The following is a 15733-nucleotide window of genomic DNA, read 5'->3' as shown; positions in this document are numbered from 1 at the left end:
CATATCTCACCCAATTTGCCATAATTGATGATGCGACATGCCCATGTAATGGAGTACACAAACATGAAAACACATTCTATTCAGTTGCTGGATGTTCGACCTAGAAAGGAGATGCATCATTAAAGCTATACTGTTGAGAGGCGATAATGGCGACGACAGGAAAACAGCTTACTGCAAAACTGTAGCTGGAATTATTCAAATTTATAAACTCAATTGACATTAACAAACTATGAAGTGATAACGAAGTGCAATAAATTTAAAGATATTAAGATTGCTAATTACCAAAAATCTTTATAATGTAATGTATTGATTGTTAAATACCTGAAATCACTAAGGGAGCAGGCAGAATAAACTCCCTGGCCACAGGGTGTACTGTGGCCAGGGGAAAAAGTAGGGTTGCGATGGATCGAGAGGTTGGTGACGAGGGCACGGGAACGGATCAGTTCTTTGACAAAAAATGCTTTGGATAGTGAAGTTAAGGTGCAGTAAGGAGCTTTGACGATTTCTCTGAGGGCTTTTGATTGGAAGAATTAGATGCGCTGGATATTGGACCAGCAGTTCGGCTCCTATGTCCAAAAGTGATCGCAGTCAAGTCTTTCATAAAATTAGTTTAGTGTTCACGGTCTGCAAGTTCTTAGTTCCAAATCTTCAGTTATGTTGTTGTCTCTTAGGTCTGGTGTGGGGATGCTATCTAAGTATAGTCCTAGGTTGTGAGATTTCATCCTGTCATCTGTGGGGTGGTATATTGTTTGTTAGCTACCTTTCATCCTGGACTGCTTATCCTAGCTGATTTGTGTTAATTCTGAGGCGTTTCAGCGTTTCGCCATATTTTGTGTTGGGGTGATATCATAATTAACAAAAATCAGCCAGGAAGGCAGACCAGGATGATAGGTTCTAACAATGGTTCTAAGTGTTTGACTTGAATGGACATAGCTAACTATTTGTTGTTGATGTACAGCAGGCAAGACTGCTTTTTCAATGTGGACGTACACAGAGTATATTTTTCTTCAGTCTTGTCCTCCACTTTTTTTGCACCAGTTCGATAAGCTCAAGGTATTCTTGGATGTAGGACGTTATATGGATAGGATTCGAGTTAGAGGACAAAATTACCGTATCGACATAAACGGTGATGATGGTATTGGAGTGTGCAGGTATGTAAATGATATAAAGCACCGGATAAAAAATTATAATTGAATTTGGGTCTAAAAGAATATGCAACTTTAATTTTTTTTAACACTCGTTGTATCACAGCTGATTGTAAAACATAAAAACCTACTCGTACTGAAATTAAGTGAAATTTGTTTCTGGAGAATATTTTATGAATATGAACAATTTTATGGATTTTGATAGAATGTTCTGCTTTTAATAATATTAAATGTATTTAAAAAAACAGAGGGTAAAAAATGTATTGGTAAAATAAAAATTTCAAATTTTATGGATTTAATTTATTGGAAGAAGTGCAGTTTTCTCTACGTTATATGCGTGAGTGGCGTTTTTCTTTGGGAGTTGGGCAAGTTCATTTAACGATGTGTGATTCCAGAGCTGCAGACGGCGATTTACCAGACGGAATTCCACCACAGGGAGCTGCAAGCGGAGTACGACTTCTGCAAGAGGTCATTCGAACGCCTCGCGGATTTCGACTGGGCCTACACAGGGACAGGGGGCCGTGTGCACAGCCACATTTCCAAGGCGTTGTCCGCCTTCTGGAGGAAAATCGATAAGAAGACGAGGGCGTACACTAATGTCCTAGACCTCCTGGAAAAGAAGGCCGAGCTGGAAACCACCATAAAGGATTTGTGTGAGCGTTAACCCCCTAAAGTATTTTTCCTCATTTGGCAAAACAAATACACTAATAATGCACACGCAAACACAAATTCGTCATTGGTAATTGCATATTTTTCATGTACAGATAGACGTACAAGCCTTTCCTTACACCTTTCCACTGTGGGTGTAGGTCCGTTTTTATAATACAAATAAACTCAGAGCCAAGGTAAAAAAAAATTTTTATGGTACAGAGCAAAACAAACAACATAACATCCCAACATATACCTAGTAGGAAACAAACCAAATCCCACTAACAAAACGTACAAAACATAAATTATTATTGGTTTACAAACAAACACACAAAAAAAAAACACCAGCAAACAAATACAAATGACAAAACATGGCAATACGAACCAATAAAAACAGAGAAATGAAACGTGCAAACCACATAAAATACATACGAACAAACATACTAAAACCTACAAACAAATAAGGAAATAAAACGAAAAACACAAACAATACCTATAAATTCACTAATTTCGTGGTCCGCTTGACCAATTAATATATTACAATTAATTAAGGTTTTAGTTGAGATAAAAAAGTCAATGGCACGAGCGGGATTCGAACCCACGATCTTCGGCTTGATACACCGCTGCTCTACCACTTGAGCTATCGTGACTTCGATCCACTCGGACATCAACTTCCCATCTCAACCCCACCTTTTGAATTTTTCTCTCATTTTTACCATTTTTCAAATGTCGTGTAATAGGATTGGATTCTCGACAACAAATGAAATGGCCACGGAGAGCTGAAGTGAAATATACTTCATTTTAATTCATTAAATTCACTAATTTCATGGTCCGCTTGACCAATTAATATATTACAATTAGTTAAGATTTTTAGTTGAGATAAAGGCCATTTCATTTGTCGCCGAGAATCCAATCCGATTACACGACATTTGAAAAATGGCAAAAAGGAGGGAAAATTCAAAAGGTGGGGTTGAGTTGGGAAGTTGGTGTCCGAGTGGATCGAGGTCACGATAGCACAAGTGGTAGAGTAGCGGCGTATCTAGCCGAAGATCGTGGGTACGAATCCCGCTCGTGCCATTGACTTTTTATCTCAACTAAAAACCTTAATTAATTGTAATATCTATAAAGTACAAAATAAATACAAAACAAAAATATGATAATGCAAATGAAAATATATAAAAAAATAAACATAGAAACGAATATATACCAACAAATACACTTAAAAATAAAGAGACTGAGAGAGAAAGATAGATAGATAGATAGATAGATAGATAGAGAGAGAGAGAAAGAGAGAGAGAGAGAGAGAGAGAGAGAGAGAGAGAGAGAGAGAGAGAGAGAGAAGTAGGGGAGGGGAGAGTCAATGAGTGAGAGATAGTGAGAGAGATTTGGAGATTTGGAGTGTACATAGAAGTAGATATTGTGGGTGAATTTCACGTAAAACGATATTCTTTGGTCAAAAGGGGAAAAAAATCTATATTTTGATATTTGATTTTTTTTCTAAATATATAGCATATCAATAATATTTCCCTTGCAGGGAAATCGCACTTAAATTCGAGATCAAGAGTAAGCGATGAAGGAATACAATGCGTCTCCGGTTTCAAAGAACGTAATTAATGACGTTTATTTTTATATTGAAATACAATTTGGTTGTTCATTGAACGAATCTGAATTTCAGATGCACAGATGAGGCTCTTTATCAACACCCTTAAATTAAAATGGACCCGTTACAACGCCATGAAGTATAAATTCGCCTTGGAACACGTCCAGGAAATGAACGATAAGTTAAGGGACATCAAATACAAAACGAAGAAAAAAAGCATATTCAGTATCAAAGGTTCTGGGAAGATTAGAAAACTCCAAAACGACATAAGCTGGTACAAGAAAAACGAAAAGTCCCTGTCGAAAGACGTTGAAAAACTGGGTAAGACTTTACAAGGCATCGCTTTTTTTTTTCTTTTTTAATATGTGAATTTTGTAGAGGATGCGCTTAAAGTTTTGGCGTACAAGCTGGACATCGGAAAGCAGAAATGGCTTTACAAAGCGCTCCAGCAAGCTTCTAAAGAGTGCGGACTGAAGAGTCTTCCAGTCGATTTTGGAGATGGAGTCGACAAAACCTGCAAGGGGCCAGTCAGCCTGCCGAGCTTTTTCTCCGGGCTTAGAGCAAAGTGGGCAATGTAAAAGTTAGAATAAAGTTTTTATGTATTTTATTTTGTAAAATTTAGATTGCTACATGCTGTCCATGTCAGACGGCTGCCACGCTAATATTGTATTCATATTGGCGATCTCCCGTGTGCTCCAGGGCTCCAGGGGATCCGGAGGCGATTCCGGTTTCTTTTCGACACTGCCTAAAACAGCCGAGCTGCCAGGGCGAAGCGGCATTTCCGGCGCTGGGGCGACCCTAACAATAACGCAAAATTAAAAAATGTCCTCTCAGATTTGGATTTTTAGAATTATGTACCTGTTTGGTTTCGCCGTTTTGGGACGTTTTGTCGATTTCCTCTTGAGGAGAGGTGGCGCAGACGGGAGCGACGTGTAAGGCGGAGGTGGGTCTTCGAAGGACGACGCGCTCGTGTCACCGTTTCTGTATATCCAACCGATCATCGTATCGGATCCGCCGTTTTCAGCCCTCTGCCGCTGCTGGGCCGACTTTACTTTCCTCGCCCTCGAACCGTGGCCAAGAGGTGGTTCTTCTAAATAAAAAATAAGGGCCGTATCTCAGAAACAGCATGCAGGAGTATCATTGATTAAGCATCCTTCACAAGAGTCTTATAAGCAACTATGGACAAGCAATGATAGACGGACCCAATTTATACTACAAATACGTACCCGCAAGTACGTCACTGTCGCTAGCCAATAGCGCTGCTGACTGTTCCATGCTAAACTGTTTAGCCATCTTTTGTTTTTCTAAGCTGTCCTTATCCCTCAGACTTTCCTTACCCTGTTAAATTTTCAATAATATTTTACTAAATTCACCACTACAAAACCCCTAACACGTTACCTCGCAAACCGAAAGGACGGCTGCTTCTGCCAAAGTCATGAGATCGTCCTCCGTAGCGCCGATTTCTTCTGTCAGGATGAGGTCTCTGAAAGGATCACTCACAATGATTTCTCTTGAGCCTAAAAAATACCTGATTAAAATATTTGAAATAACCTTTACAGAAAATCTCTAAATTAAACTTTTGGATGTTAAGGAACTTTGTACCGACACAGGCAAGAAAATCAAGCTTTAAGATCGTCCTGTATAGACAATTTTTGTTATTTTAAATCGTTTCTCCCATGAGGGCTTTATAGCAAATCCAAAAGTTTTTACTTGAACTGTTCGCTCCTGCGGATGCCGTCAGGTCTAGGTCATGGGTGAAAGCCATAACGTCCAAAGCCGCCGTGAGACCGCCGAAAGCGACCGGGGCCTGGTCGTTAGCTTGATCCGGGTTGGCGCTGTCCATTAACACATCCACGGCAGCACTTTAAATAAATAAAACATGTTTTTATTTTATTTTGAAGATTTCTATTAAGGGCGTACTTGGGAGGTAGTTTGATCGGGGTGGATATGGACGCCCTGTCCCACATAATCCTCCTGAGCTGTTCGCCGGTCATCCCTCTTTTCCTGAGTTCATTGATTGTTACTTTTCCTACACGCTGAAATAAACAAGGTACAATTTATTTATACGGTTTGCAATAATAACTTTGCTTATATTACACACACACATTTTCATCATTCTCACATGCTTTCTATTGTTCACCTTTAATTTTTTTCTCTCTCGTTTGTTCTTTCTTCGTTCTACCCAGCGTCAGTCCTTATTTATAGAATCTCTCTCTAACTTTCTCTCCCTCTTATTTTTTCACTCTCTAGTTGTTTTACTTCTGTTTTGTCCCCTCTCACCCTTCTCTTAACCTTTCTCCATTTTAATGTTCTTCCTCTTTCACTCCGACTATTTAATTAATTCATGCCAAGCCTCGTTCATTCACTCACCCTCTGTCTGTCTGTCTGTCTGTCTCTCTCTCTCTCTCTCTCTCTCTCTCTCTCTCTCTCTCTCTCTCTCTCNTTTATTCAGAAATCGTGAGATGCGGTCTGGTGTGATGTAGGTTTCAGAAAAATATTTTGTTTATCGTGCCAACGTTTCGATCTTTATTGAGATCATCTTCAGGGCTCAAAGTATTTGTTTTTGCGTAATTGTGCTATTCTTGCGTGTCGTATTAAGAGTGCCCTTAACACGACACGCAAGAATGGCACACTTACGCAGAAACCAAACACTTGGAGCCCTGAAGATGATCTCAATAAAGATCGAAACGTTGGAACGATAAAGATAATGTTTTTCTGAAACCTACATCACACCTGACCGCATCTCACGATTTCTGAATAATCATCGACTAGATGTAGATGTAATTTCAGGGTATAGTATACTGCGCCCTTTAAGAACTATTGTATCCTGCCTAAAGCACATCGGTGAGTCCTATTTCACAAGAAACTTGATTAATAGGCCCGGTTTCAATGGTTAAAGCTCTTCTATGGTCACATTGTACCTCCCAAAACATTTCCTCCGGGCTAGTGTAGCTCCGTAGTTTGTTAGTAAATGTGGGTGTCTTTTCTGCCTCCTTGCAGAATCTACATGTGCCATCTTGGATTGTTCCAATTTTCTTTAAGTGTCCTATTAGGAATCCTGTTAGGATTCGCTGTCTGTTCCTGCTTCCTTTGACACATTCTGTGATTTCTTTCCTACCAAAATTGGTTAGAAGATTCTTGAATTGTCTATGTCCAATGTGTGAATTCCAAAATTCCTTCATTTTCTTTTTGTTCTTCTGTCTGAGATATTCGTTAATAGTGTGGATTCCTATGCTACAGAAGGATTCAGGTCCTATCAGCGGTGTAGCAGCCCCTTTCCTTGCAAGAGTGTCCGCTTTCTCGTTGTCTTCTACTCCCATGTGTCCTGGGACCCAGCAGAGGCTGACTTTATTCTGCATACCTAATATATTTAGTTTGGTTTTGCAGTTCAGCACCATCCTTGAACTAATGGTATTTGAGCTTAGTGCTTTGATGGCTGCTTGGCTATCTGACATGATAGTTACATTCTTATTTTTGTACCCTTTACGTAGGTGGACGTAACTGGTGTATTTTCCCCTGGGTTCTGAGTATTTGGTTCCAGGTCCAAATACTCCTGCCCCCGTATCTTCATCGACTAACGGTCTCTATTTCTATTCAAGATTTCTCTCATGTCTATATCTAATTATTGTCTCTCTCTCTCCCTCCCTCTCTCTCTCTCTCTCTCTCTCTCTCTCTCTCTCTCTCTCTCCCTCTCTCCCATCGTCGAGACAGAACCTAAATTTGCGAGATTTTTAAATAAAATGATATTCATTGATTTATTCTTTCTCTTTCTTTAAGGGTATAATGTAAGTCGTTCTCTAAGAAATTTCTATAAGCCTTCCTTTTCTTTGATTTTCAAACGCAACCTACTTTCCAGTTTGTGACTGCTCCTTTCCTCTGTTTGGCTCTCGTCTTGCTCTTGCTCTTGATGACCATGACGCCCCTCTGTTCCGTCGCCGGGTCATCACCGGGACCGAGTTTGATGCTGTACTCCTGAAGATAGTGTTTGGCGTCTTCTTGGTTTACAGCCCTTTCCAAAGAGACGACGATTTTCGCCCACTTGAAAACACGATAATTAATGGCTGTTATGCAATTACATATTTCCAGACATGGTTCGAAGAAGTTTGGCATTACTTTTTGGTAATGGATTTTTTTAAAATTTTAATAGGTATTTGCTGTATCGAGCAAAAATATCTGTTGAAATTTGAGACTCTGAAAATTTAATTTACCTGTTTCATCCATTCTTTTTCGCTTTGTTCGATGACGTGCGCGTAGGTATTGCCCATCATCGCGATCAACATGTTTAGCAGAAGAATCGGCACCAAGATCATGAATATAGTGAAAACCGTCTTAGCCAAGGTTGGGTACGTCGTATGAGAAAGTTCAGCGTACTATAAATATGTTTAATTTAAGTTTCATACTTTAAATATTTCTGTCCGATTATTACGTTATAGTCTCCGAGGGTTATCTGAAAAAGAGCCATCCACGTGCTCGGGTACGAGCTGTACAATGTGTTTTTCACGCCGGGAAATCCTTTGTAGAGAAAGAAAAACGACTGAGAAAACCCGAATAGCACAACCATGTAAATAATGCCGAATGTGAACATGTCTCCTGTAATCATGCTGTACACCATCGTGACAAAAGGTCCTGTCAAACGTACCGCCCTGGAATGTATTAAAATGTATTAAATTAAATAAATACGGCTTTTTGTAAGATTTCTTTGTGGATATTCACCCTGCAAAAAACATAAGAAGGAACCAAGAGCCAGGAACGGCGAATATTAAGATAGCCTCTTCGGTATTTTTATCCCCGGATAGTCTGAACGGTATGCAAGCGAGGATCAGAAGGTTGGAAACCAAAAATATTGCTTTAGCCGGATCCTAAAACACTGATTAATTATTAAGTATAGTGGAACCTCCGATAAGGGACTTTTCTCATTAGGGAACACTTTTGGACATCTATATGTGCACCAGCATGGAAGATTCATTTTCTATGTATTTACCACCACTATAGATATGGCACTCTAATTAAATGTCAAGGACAATGTCGTCCTACAGTCCATCGTTTCACAGTCTGTAGGTAAGATTTTAGAGGACACCACGCGAAAGTGGACAAAAGTGACACCAAGACTATCCGTTAGAAGTTTCATCCTACTTCCTAGGGGTAAAATGTTACCTGTTGTTTTAGATAGGACCAGAGCCCTTGGTTTTTGATCTCCCCGCCTTGCTGTACGACCAGGTAGGACAGGACGCCGAGTATGGTTCCGAATTCGAACCCCTGCCGGATATAATCCTGCCAGTCGTTGCCTCCTAAAAGCGGCTTGTTTCGATCAGTCGGCCTCAAGTAAACGGCTCCGCTCAGAAGTACCAGGTGAAGAATCAGAATCAGAAGACGTTTCAGAAACTGCCTCTAAAATATAATTAATAATCTCCTAGTTACTTCCGTTCATGGAAAGTAATGAAAATTTACCCACCCTTGCAAAAGTCTTCCACTTTTCTTCTAAAAGCCTTTGTATGATACCTCCATCTAGCATGTCCAGATGCTCTTCTTTAGTTCCGTTAAGTATTATGAACAGGGCTGAATTCCAGTCTGGAACATGGAATGATTAGAAAGTGTCTTTTACGAATTGATTATTATAAGGCGGACTTGTCCTTCCATCGGGCTGTAACGTGTCCAAAGCGTTGAGCGGATATGCAGAACATGTTATGTTACTGTAGCGCCAAAACTCCCTGGCACTTAACTCCAACATCTCCTTGAATACATCTGCCCTGCCAAGTTTGCAAGCTAGTGTCAAAGGTGTTAGACCAGCGTCGTTTGCTATTCCGTTGCTTGCCGGCATTTTAGGATGTCTCAAAGCATAGCCAAACATATCCTATTACGATTATTTTCATTTTTATGCCAATAGGAAACTTTCCCTGATATAGGTTAAATACCAGTTTATCGCAAACGACGACCATGTGTAAAATCATGTTTCCAAATTTGTCCCTTTTGTCTGGATTGGCGTTGCTGTCCAGTAAAAGATTGTAGACGCTCTCGTTCGCGCAGCAAGCAGCCCACGCCAAGGGGTATTCTCCAAGGTAAGCAAGTCCTTCGTAGTCGGTGTTCTTCTTCGGCCTAGGGCCTTGCTGGTCTCTTGGAAGGAAGAAACTTCCTGGGAAAAACGTCCGATTTATTGCTGTTAGACGACAGGGAAACCTACTTACCAATGGCCCTCTGTTCCACGTTGGCCCCTGCTTCTACCAAATCCTGAACAAGTTCGTTATTGAAGTAGGCTATGGCTAGATGAAGGGCACTTGCACCTAGAATTAGTCAATTATTGAGGAATAAATCCCACATATCGCTTTGGCTTAATGAAGAAAGATGTTCTGATTTATACTTGAAAATATCATTTTTGGTCAACATTGACCATTTAGATACACACATGCCAAGGAATAAAACGACATTTTTAAAGTTTAGTTAGAAAACTGATTTGGTTTCCTATCTTTTCATCTTTTTTTGACAAATTAAACGATTTTCCATATTGATTTTAGATGGATTGGAAATGGAATATATTTCTGTGAATATTGACCTATATAGTTAAGGACCACCAATTAACCTATGGGGGTCAATATTGGTTCAATGAATATTTACTATCTATGAATATTTGCCATAAAGTACAGTGCTGATTACAGTTTTTCACATTGAAATTTTAAGAAATTTTAAGTCATGCTCGTTGCATACCAAGATATTCTTCGCCTTCCACAACGTCGATCGCCAAGTTGGGAAAGCATTTAAGCAAAGTCCTCGCCAGTCTCGTGTGGATCTTGGTGTCGCAGATTATAAGGACGTGGAGCAAAGTTTCACCCAGGGAGCCTCTGTACTGCATCTGCCAGCAAGCCTGGTGGTCCTCCCATTTCGAAAGGGGGTCCTGGGTGCTGAGAGACGCTTCTATCGGTATCTGAACCTGATGAAATTCGAAGTGGGACTTATTAAATGTCTAAACTGTATAATATTTGAAATTACGGAGATTTGTAATCGGTGTAACGTGCCGGTCAATTTTATAATACATTGAAATACAGTGAGAATAGGGATGTACCGAAGTTTGTGCGTAGAAGGACGTTGTTTACGCCTGAATTTAAATTTTATTTTTGTTTTAATTTAAGTTGAGTTTGTTTGGTCACGTTGCCACGGGGAACGAATGTTTACGCCTCCCGTTGCTATGGGAACCAAATGTTATGCTTTCGGTTGCCATGAGCACCATTGTTTACACGTCGCCGTTGCTACGGTGAATTGTTTTGTATTTTTCATTACCATGGAAACGCCCCTTCTTTTTTTTTTTGTCAAGTCCAATCAACTGGACCAGTCGCTTCTCAACCGCCAAGAAAACAGCATACGCTCTGTTTCTTAAATTTAGATGTTTCAGGCAGTAATTTTGTATGTTATTTTGTATTGTGAATTCGATAGTTCAACGTTCTGTTCTGTCAACAATACGGGCGTTATTATTATTATTCGTCCGCCGCAATACAATCAGTTGTGATCTACGTCTTGATTCACCACGACCGCACGCCTGACATCTCCCCGCACCGCAGCATAAGTGGACCCGACTTCATCAGTATTTCCCGCACAACCGCAGCGCCACATCACATCTATACATCAAGCGTACTCACAAGTGAACTTTTAGTTTAATCTAAATATATATATATTTTTTTTGTATCTTCATTCTAACCTAGTTTTTTCTTTCTTTTCTAAATTCATTGAAGAGCTCTTCCGTTATTTCTCTGTTTAATTAATTTTTTAATTTAAAACTAATACTATAATTTTATTTGATAATATTATTATTTGGGGTACTATACGATTTGAAATTGTTAATTGTTAATTATGATCGTAATGTTACAAGTCGGACAAGTACCTGCTTCACATCGCGGAATTTCCATCTGAGATACTCGGCCCGGTTTATAACCGTGCCTTTTCCGTCGTTGTACATGAGGACGCCGAATTGTTCCTTTATGAGCTTTTCCACTTCGGCCTGTCCTCCCGTGTTGTAAGCGTCGACGAGCTCTCCTCCTTTCTTGTAGTTGGCCAGCCTGTAGAGGAGGCACTCGTCTTTGTTCGACGCCTGGGAGATGACCCGGTCCAATACCGTCCCGGCGTTGACGGAAGCACCGCTGCACCATGCGGCGCCCATTTTAGACGAGAAAGAACAGAGGCGTGTTGATCAGGGACCGTAAGAACCGGGTCAGTAGGGTTGATGGTACAGGATGGTACGCGCATCGATCAACCCCCATACATTCCCTCATGTGGTTACGTGATTAGGTTTACGTGAATCTTAAGAATTGTTTTACATAGTTTTGATAAACTTGCTTGATAAATTCAACTTATTTACAATCAGTTGCATTTCAAAACCAAAATAAATTATGATTATCACGACTAAACTAACAATATCTCATCTTATCCTCCCAAAAATCCCCGTTTGAAAAATAACTTGGAATTGTTTATTGATTCTCAAGAGCAGTATTATTACAAATTTGGTTCTGTTTAAAGCCTCCTTGATTGACTTCAAGCCACTTTTGTTCCCAAAACTATCGTTAACGATATTAGGACGTAAATTATTTCGGTTTTCAACAAATAAGGATTATCTTGATCTTACCATCTTGATATTGTCTTTGAACGTTTATGTCATTCCAACCGTCTAAATGTTCTAAATTTGATTTTAACATAACGTAAAGCTTCTTCCTGTGAGACGTATATTAAAAACGGCTATTTAAAATTTTTGTCTTTTTGCTTGACAATCAGACAATAAGTCAAATATGGTCGTGAGATTAACTGGTTCTTATTTTTTACAAGTAATACCGACTTTAAAGTGCCGTTTATGTCATACCAACCAACGAAATATTCAAAATGTATTGTTGAAATCAGAAGGCTCTTTCAAAAAATTATACAAGGCAAAATTATGAACGTAAAATTTCGTACACCCATTCCAAATCAGTAATAATGGCTTTTAACAGACGTTTAGCTCATGCCTGTCCAAAAAATGACTTGTTTTATATTCTGATCTCAGGAAATGAGGATAACTACCTTAGATAACGAAGTTCATATGAGTACCATATCCAGACCTGTTTGGAATATATGACACATACAATCAAATTGCGTAGCAACAATCATACATAGACTCGAGAAAAGTCATCGCGCATAAAACAATTTTTCTTCTCAAAAGTATCAAGACGATTTAAAAATTTAACTTGACGAGATGAGAATACAGCATTATCCATAGAATTAATTAAAGCTTTTAGTTGAGATGAAAAAAATTAATGGCACGAGAGGGATTCGAACCCACGATCTTCGGCTAGATACGCCGCTGCTCTACCACTTGAGCTATCATGACCTCGATCCATTCGGCCATCAACTTCCTTTCTCAGCCTCACCTTATGAGTTTTCCCTCCTTTTGCCATTTTTCAAATGTCGTGTAATCGGTTTTGATTCTCGACGACAATTGAAATGGTGACGGAGTTAGTGAAGTGTACTTCGTTTTTTAAATCATTAATTCACTACTTTTGCGGTCCGCTTGACCAATTAATACATAACAATTAATTAAGGCTTTTAGTTGAGATGAAAAAAAGTTAATGGCACGAGCGGGATTCGATTCAAAACCGATTACACGACATTTGAAAAATGGCAAAAGGTGAGAAAACTCATAAGGTGGGGTTGAGATAGGAAGTTGATGTCCGAGTGGATCGAGTTCACGATAGCTCAAGTGGTAGAGCAGCGGCGTATCTAGCCGAAGATCGTGGGTTCGAATCCCGCTCGTGCCATTAACCTTTTTTTCATCTCAACTAAAAGCCTTATTATTTGTCATGTATTAATTGGTCAAGCGGACCACAAAAGTAGTGAATTAATTATCCATAGAATTCGAACAGATCATGTACTATCAGCAACAAATATCCATAAAATTTGCCAGTAGTCTAATCCAATCTTATCTATATCATATATTACTTCAGTTGGATTCATAACGAGACCTCTTTAGTTCAGAATCAAATAGATTCTCAGTTTTTCGGAGTTTTCAAGCTTGACACTTTGGAGAGTAGCGCAGTAGAATAACCTATTCGTACATCATCATTTGGACAGTTTGTTCCATTAGATTTTTAATAGTTATATTAGTTACGCAGGTAAGACATAAAGTTCCCATGGCGTGATAAAATTTGGGTTGTCCAAAAAATCCTGAAAAACCCATTTTTCCAGCAATCTTCCCTTAGTTTTTGGGGAAAATGCATGCGGTCTGATGCATGAATTTTCAGTCTGGCATTATCACGCTGATTTCGAACTGATAAAGAATGGAAACCACAAGCGAGAAAACGGAAGTGGATCCATCAAGCAAAGAGCAAGAGAGGGACAGAAAGATAATTTGCTACATTTTATAAATGTGTGGTGATTAGTGATCGTTAATCGATAGTTTTTTAGAAATCGTGAGATGCGATCTGGTGTGATGTAGGTTTCATAAAAACATTTTCTTTATCGTGCCAACGTTTCGATCTTATTGAGATCATCTTCAGGGCCTGGGATTTACAAACATTGTTTATATATTACAATTACATTTTGGATGTGGAAAAGTGAATTTCTGAAACCTACATCACACCAGACCGCATCTCACGATTTCTAAATAAACATTTTGTAAAGAATTAATGGACGATTGAGCCAAGTTTTGCTTGCTGCATAACTTAAGACATAAACTTCTTAATACATTAAGAAATACGATATACATACGTACCATTACGATACTTCCCATGAGAATTCGAGGATTGAAATTTTAACGCTACAAAAGTTACTAGGCCTTTATTTAACGGAAGGATCGCAACGGCAGAGGAATTTCGTGTACGAGAAATATTCACTGATTATTTCAATTCTGATGCTGGATCTCTCACGTGATCATCAAATGCCCAACAATCTTAAAACAAGTTCTAATCGTAACTCTTAATTTAGTATACCCTCATGTTATTCATAATTTAAACACTACTGAAATATACACGTACTTTACTCACCCCCATCTGTTTTCATTTCTGCTCCTATAACCTCCAAAGAATATTCTTGAAATCTGAGTCCGTGTATTTGCGTGAACAAACAAGGCCGTGAAAACTGCAAAATATCGTCAACAAGAAATCCGACTATAACGGTCCGGTGACAATGACAACACTGTTCACGGCCACGGTCGCGCGCCGGACGTGTGTGAACAAAGCCATCTCGGTCAAATGCCGGTCACGACACTGTCACGTCACTGAAGTGTGTGAATCGACCTTTAGAAATTTCGACCACTTTTTCACCGAGGAACATTCTGGATCAAAGTAGGGTCTTGAAAAAAAAAAAAAAAAACGAGAATTTTTATTGCCAAGCTAACGTCCTATTTTAAGATCATCATCAGAGCAAAACAACCTTAAATATACCTACAGATTGACATATAGTGTTTTACAGGCAATCTCAAATTTCCTCGAAGACCGACTCATTCCCAATATTGGACTGTTACAGTCAATCTGTGGACATATTTAAGATCGTTTTGCTGTGAAGATGTCCTTAAATAGATCAAAATATTGGTAGTAATTTCACTAATTTGTGGTCCGCTTGACCAATTAATACATTATAATTAATTAAGGTTTTTAGTTGAGATGAAAAAAAGTTAATGGCACGAGCGGGATTCGAACCCACGATCTTCGGCTAGATACGCCGCTGCTNAGCTCAAGTGGTAGAGAAGCGGCGTATCTAGCCGAAGATCGTGGGTTCGAATCCCGCTCGTGCCATTAACTTTTTTTCATCTCAACTAAAAACCTTAATTAATTGTAATTGGTAGTAATAACTGAATTCGATTTTTTCTTCGAAATCATACTTTAATCCAGATTGTTCGTCTAATCTGTTTTACCATGCTCTACATTCGTCCAACAAAATGTTACAATTACCTATTCTCAATGGTTTTGTTTCGTAGATACGAGCCCGACTTTCTCGAACCGTTAGAACCTATGAAAAAGACATAAAAACAGAGAAAAGCTCAGACCAATTACTGAAAATTAAAAATTAGTTAAAGAAACGTAGTGATAGACAAAACAATCTTTTGGTTTTGTAAATTTTTGTAGCTGGTACAGACAGCCAATTTAGAGTTCTTTATTTATATAGCTGCACACTGGATGACTCATGGCCGTCCAAAATATTTTAAATCAGTCATACAAATTATACTGACATTATCTAGGAAAATTATGTCCTTGGAAAAACTCCTAATCTAGAGCATTAAGGAAAACATAGAAATGTTGTAGATAGCCTTCTAACCTTCTAAAAAAATTATTTAAAATTATCATCTCAGACCTTATAGATACGTCCTTATAAATAGGCCTCTAAGTCAGCAGAA

At 38.9% G+C, this 15733-nt stretch overlaps 2 protein-coding genes across 6 annotated transcripts; one reads left to right on the top strand and one right to left on the bottom strand.

The window, feature by feature from the left end:
* Window positions 1-1263: 1263 nt before the first annotated feature.
* LOC106667835 lies at window positions 1264-7329 on the top strand. Of its 2 annotated transcripts, none has more exons than XM_024227728.1 (6): window positions 1264-1482; window positions 1541-1798; window positions 3328-3399; window positions 3469-3714; window positions 3772-3973; window positions 7250-7329. In XM_024227728.1, exons 1-5 carry the CDS (start codon window positions 1479-1481, stop codon window positions 3969-3971), a joined length of 780 nt encoding a protein of 259 aa, XP_024083496.1. In that variant the 5' UTR covers window positions 1264-1478; the 3' UTR covers window positions 3972-3973; window positions 7250-7329. The 2 variants fall into 2 exon arrangements, with proteins under 2 accessions (XP_024083496.1, XP_014251527.1); XM_014396041.2 differs by having other exon boundaries at window positions 3772-3967; window positions 7250-7304.
* On the bottom strand, window positions 3981-15713 carry LOC106667832 (transient receptor potential cation channel subfamily V member 5). Of its 4 annotated transcripts, XM_024227727.1 has the most exons (19): window positions 15291-15713; window positions 14376-14478; window positions 14114-14290; window positions 10093-10315; window positions 9576-9671; window positions 9306-9523; window positions 9019-9244; window positions 8846-8961; window positions 8548-8781; window positions 8107-8252; window positions 7820-8036; window positions 7602-7763; window positions 7243-7431; window positions 5314-5429; window positions 5104-5255; window positions 4792-4910; window positions 4620-4731; window positions 4252-4483; window positions 3981-4191 (listed from the first exon to the last, which is right to left on the bottom strand). In XM_024227727.1, exons 3-19 carry the CDS (start codon window positions 14129-14131, stop codon window positions 4020-4022), a joined length of 2748 nt encoding a protein of 915 aa, XP_024083495.1. In that variant the 5' UTR covers window positions 14132-14290; window positions 14376-14478; window positions 15291-15713; the 3' UTR covers window positions 3981-4019. The 4 variants fall into 4 exon arrangements, with proteins under 4 accessions (XP_024083495.1, XP_014251524.1, XP_014251525.1 ...); XM_014396038.2 differs by lacking the exon at window positions 15291-15713 and having other exon boundaries at window positions 14376-14673; XM_014396039.2 differs by lacking the exons at window positions 14114-14290; window positions 15291-15713 and having other exon boundaries at window positions 14385-14673.
* Between the last annotated feature and the right edge of the window lie 20 nt (window positions 15714-15733).

Source organism: Cimex lectularius, unplaced genomic scaffold (assembly GCF_000648675.2).
Source record: "Cimex lectularius strain Harlan isolate CLEC.00 unplaced genomic scaffold, Clec_2.1 scaffold95, whole genome shotgun sequence".
Classification (NCBI taxonomy): domain Eukaryota; kingdom Metazoa; phylum Arthropoda; class Insecta; order Hemiptera; family Cimicidae; genus Cimex; species Cimex lectularius.
The sequence above is the reverse complement of the archived record's forward strand: the minus strand, read 5'-3'. Positions and strand labels throughout refer to the sequence as shown.

What these genes read in the sequence shown, in the direction of transcription:
- LOC106667835 (XM_014396041.2), top strand. An exon ending in CGTCTCCGGTTTCAAAGAAC is followed by an intron (nt 3,400 to 3,468) that starts GTAATTAATGAC and finishes TCTGAATTTCAG; the next exon opens with ATGCACAGATGAGGCTCTTT. An exon ending in GAAAGACGTTGAAAAACTGG is followed by an intron (nt 3,715 to 3,771) that starts GTAAGACTTTAC and finishes TGAATTTTGTAG; the next exon opens with AGGATGCGCTTAAAGTTTTG.
- LOC106667832 (XM_014396036.2), bottom strand. Translation starts at nt 11,536, where the DNA reads ATGGGCGCCGCATGGTGCAGCGGTGCTTCCGTCAACGCCGGGACGGTA. An exon ending in AAAAAGAATGGATGAAACAG is followed by an intron (nt 7,432 to 7,601) that starts GTAAATTAAATT and finishes CGTGTTTTCAAG; the next exon opens with TGGGCGAAAATCGTCGTCTC. An exon ending in CGCAGGAGCGAACAGTTCAA is followed by an intron (nt 4,911 to 5,103) that starts GTAAAAACTTTT and finishes GGTATTTTTTAG; the next exon opens with GCTCAAGAGAAATCATTGTG.